This window comes from Trichinella spiralis, assembly GCF_000181795.1.
Source record: "Trichinella spiralis strain ISS 195 chromosome Unknown Scfld6293, whole genome shotgun sequence".
Lineage (NCBI taxonomy): Eukaryota > Metazoa > Nematoda > Enoplea > Trichinellida > Trichinellidae > Trichinella > Trichinella spiralis.
In genome coordinates this window covers 1-1,741 of record NW_003533232.1, presented here as the reverse complement: position 1 = coordinate 1,741, position 1,741 = coordinate 1, and the positions used below count along the sequence as shown (strand labels likewise).

Below are 1,741 nucleotides of genomic sequence, written 5' to 3'. Positions count from 1 at the left end.
CTCTTTTTTATTGTTTTAAGACCCCACCCTTTCGCTCCTTCCCATAGTGCCCCAAAAGAAGGGGGGCAAATTTTTGTTTCACCGCTGTTTTTTAGTTTCCACAAATCCAATTCCCTTGGGGAGGGGTTATTAGGAAGCCCAAAAAAATCCGCTCCCCGCCCCCCTTCCCCCCAAAAAAGTCGGCCTTGGGGTAAGGTGGGATTATCCCCCCCCGGAGGAGGATTAAGACCCGGAATCCCCCCCTTAAAATAACCAATAAGTTTCCCCCGCGGGTTGCCCCCCCTGGGGAACCAAAAATTTACTAGATAAAAATTTTGGATTTAACCAAAGGGGTTCCAGGGGGGAACCCCCCCCAAAACCAAGGTGGATGATTTTTAAAAAATAATTTCTGTAGGAATCCGGCCATTTTTCTGTCTTGCATAATAGAAACCACTATATGCGGAAGGATATTTCGCCCCTGCTCAGTTCAAATGAAGTGAACATCTGAAAATTGTAACCTTTATCGTCAAGTGCAATTAAATTTAGATGAATAAGGAAAATAGCGTATGGAATGTGGATTTTTTCAAGTACTTCATCGTTTAACTATATGAAATTGAGAATTATTCTTTAAAAATATATTATGTTGACGCATCTTTAAAATGAAAAATGCTAAGATAATTAAATAGACGTGCATCAATGGAAAAAAATCAGGTAAATAAGTTTCAGTAATAAATTTTCACCTGAAGGCAGAATGCACATTACCTTCGTTCAGCACTGTCTCCATTAATAGAATATGAATGGAATGAAATAATAAGTATGGATACAACGTTTTCTTTTTTGTCAACTCAGTCAGACGAATTAACATTTGAATCAACAATTTGGTAATCCTATTACATTATAGTAGTAGCTCCTATACACGAATTAAGGACACTCAGTCGTTTAGGACTCAGTGCAGTCGCACTTGCGGTGCATGTGGTTAGCAAAGTTGATTTTGAAGTTGTCAAACTTCCACACGAATATGCAGGTATGTTGTTGTTGTTGTTGTTATGATGATTACTGTTATTCCTCGGTGATTTATTTTATTCGTTTATGACGAATATTTTTTAAACAGTGGTGAATCATATGAACATCGACGATGTGAAACAACGCCATGCACTGGCTATACAGAATGTCGAAATTGCTCTATTTAGACATGCCTTGCCAAACCAATGGTAGACGAATATGTTCAAGGTAAATGATGATGTCTAAGAATAGGAAGTACTTTGTATACGTTGCCTAGATTAATGATATTTAATTCTCAAATAGTGTGGATACATGGTACTCAGTAGCCAAGTTGGTCAGCTGGTCTCCCCGTCCGAAGCAGTGTGTAAGTAGGTCAGTTGAAAAGAAACTCCCGCCATATGCTGTCATCATGATCAGTGCAGTGTCAAATGCATCGACGAAATAGAATGGGCCACGGTCGCGGTGCTGGATCTAAATCCGGACATAATCATGACGCCCAAAAAAAGAGATTAGCAGGGGTGGCGGCCGAGGTAACGGGTACCGCCGAACGGACTTCAGCCCGTTGGTCGACGAGTTGGCGTGTTTGGACGTGCCGCTATTTGTGGTAGTCAAAATCGTAGTAGTAGTCGTCGTCGCCGGCCAAACCGTTGCACAGTCTGAGCTAGGGGACGGTGTGGAACGCGTGGGCGCGCGAACGATCACGGCCGCGGCCGTCAACTGGCCCGCCATTTTCGTCAATCCGTCCGCGCCGACCTGCGTC

At 42.7% G+C, this 1,741-nt stretch overlaps 2 protein-coding genes across 2 annotated transcripts; one reads left to right on the top strand and one right to left on the bottom strand.

Moving 5' to 3' along the window:
- Positions 1-525: 525 nt before the first annotated feature.
- Positions 526-1,194, top strand: Tsp_15745 (conserved hypothetical protein). Its single transcript, XM_003366258.1, has 4 exons — positions 526-566; positions 726-793; positions 881-1,003; positions 1,091-1,194. Exons 1-4 carry the CDS (start codon positions 526-528, stop codon positions 1,192-1,194), a joined length of 336 nt encoding a protein of 111 aa, XP_003366306.1.
- Positions 1,195-1,269: 75 nt separating this feature from the next.
- On the bottom strand, positions 1,270-1,710 carry Tsp_15744 (salivary glue protein Sgs-3). The gene is made up of 2 exons (XM_003366257.1): positions 1,531-1,710; positions 1,270-1,446 (listed from the first exon to the last, which is right to left on the bottom strand). The coding sequence occupies exons 1-2, from the start codon at positions 1,708-1,710 to the stop codon at positions 1,270-1,272; spliced, it is 357 nt and encodes a 118-aa protein (XP_003366305.1).
- Positions 1,711-1,741: the final 31 nt, after the last annotated feature.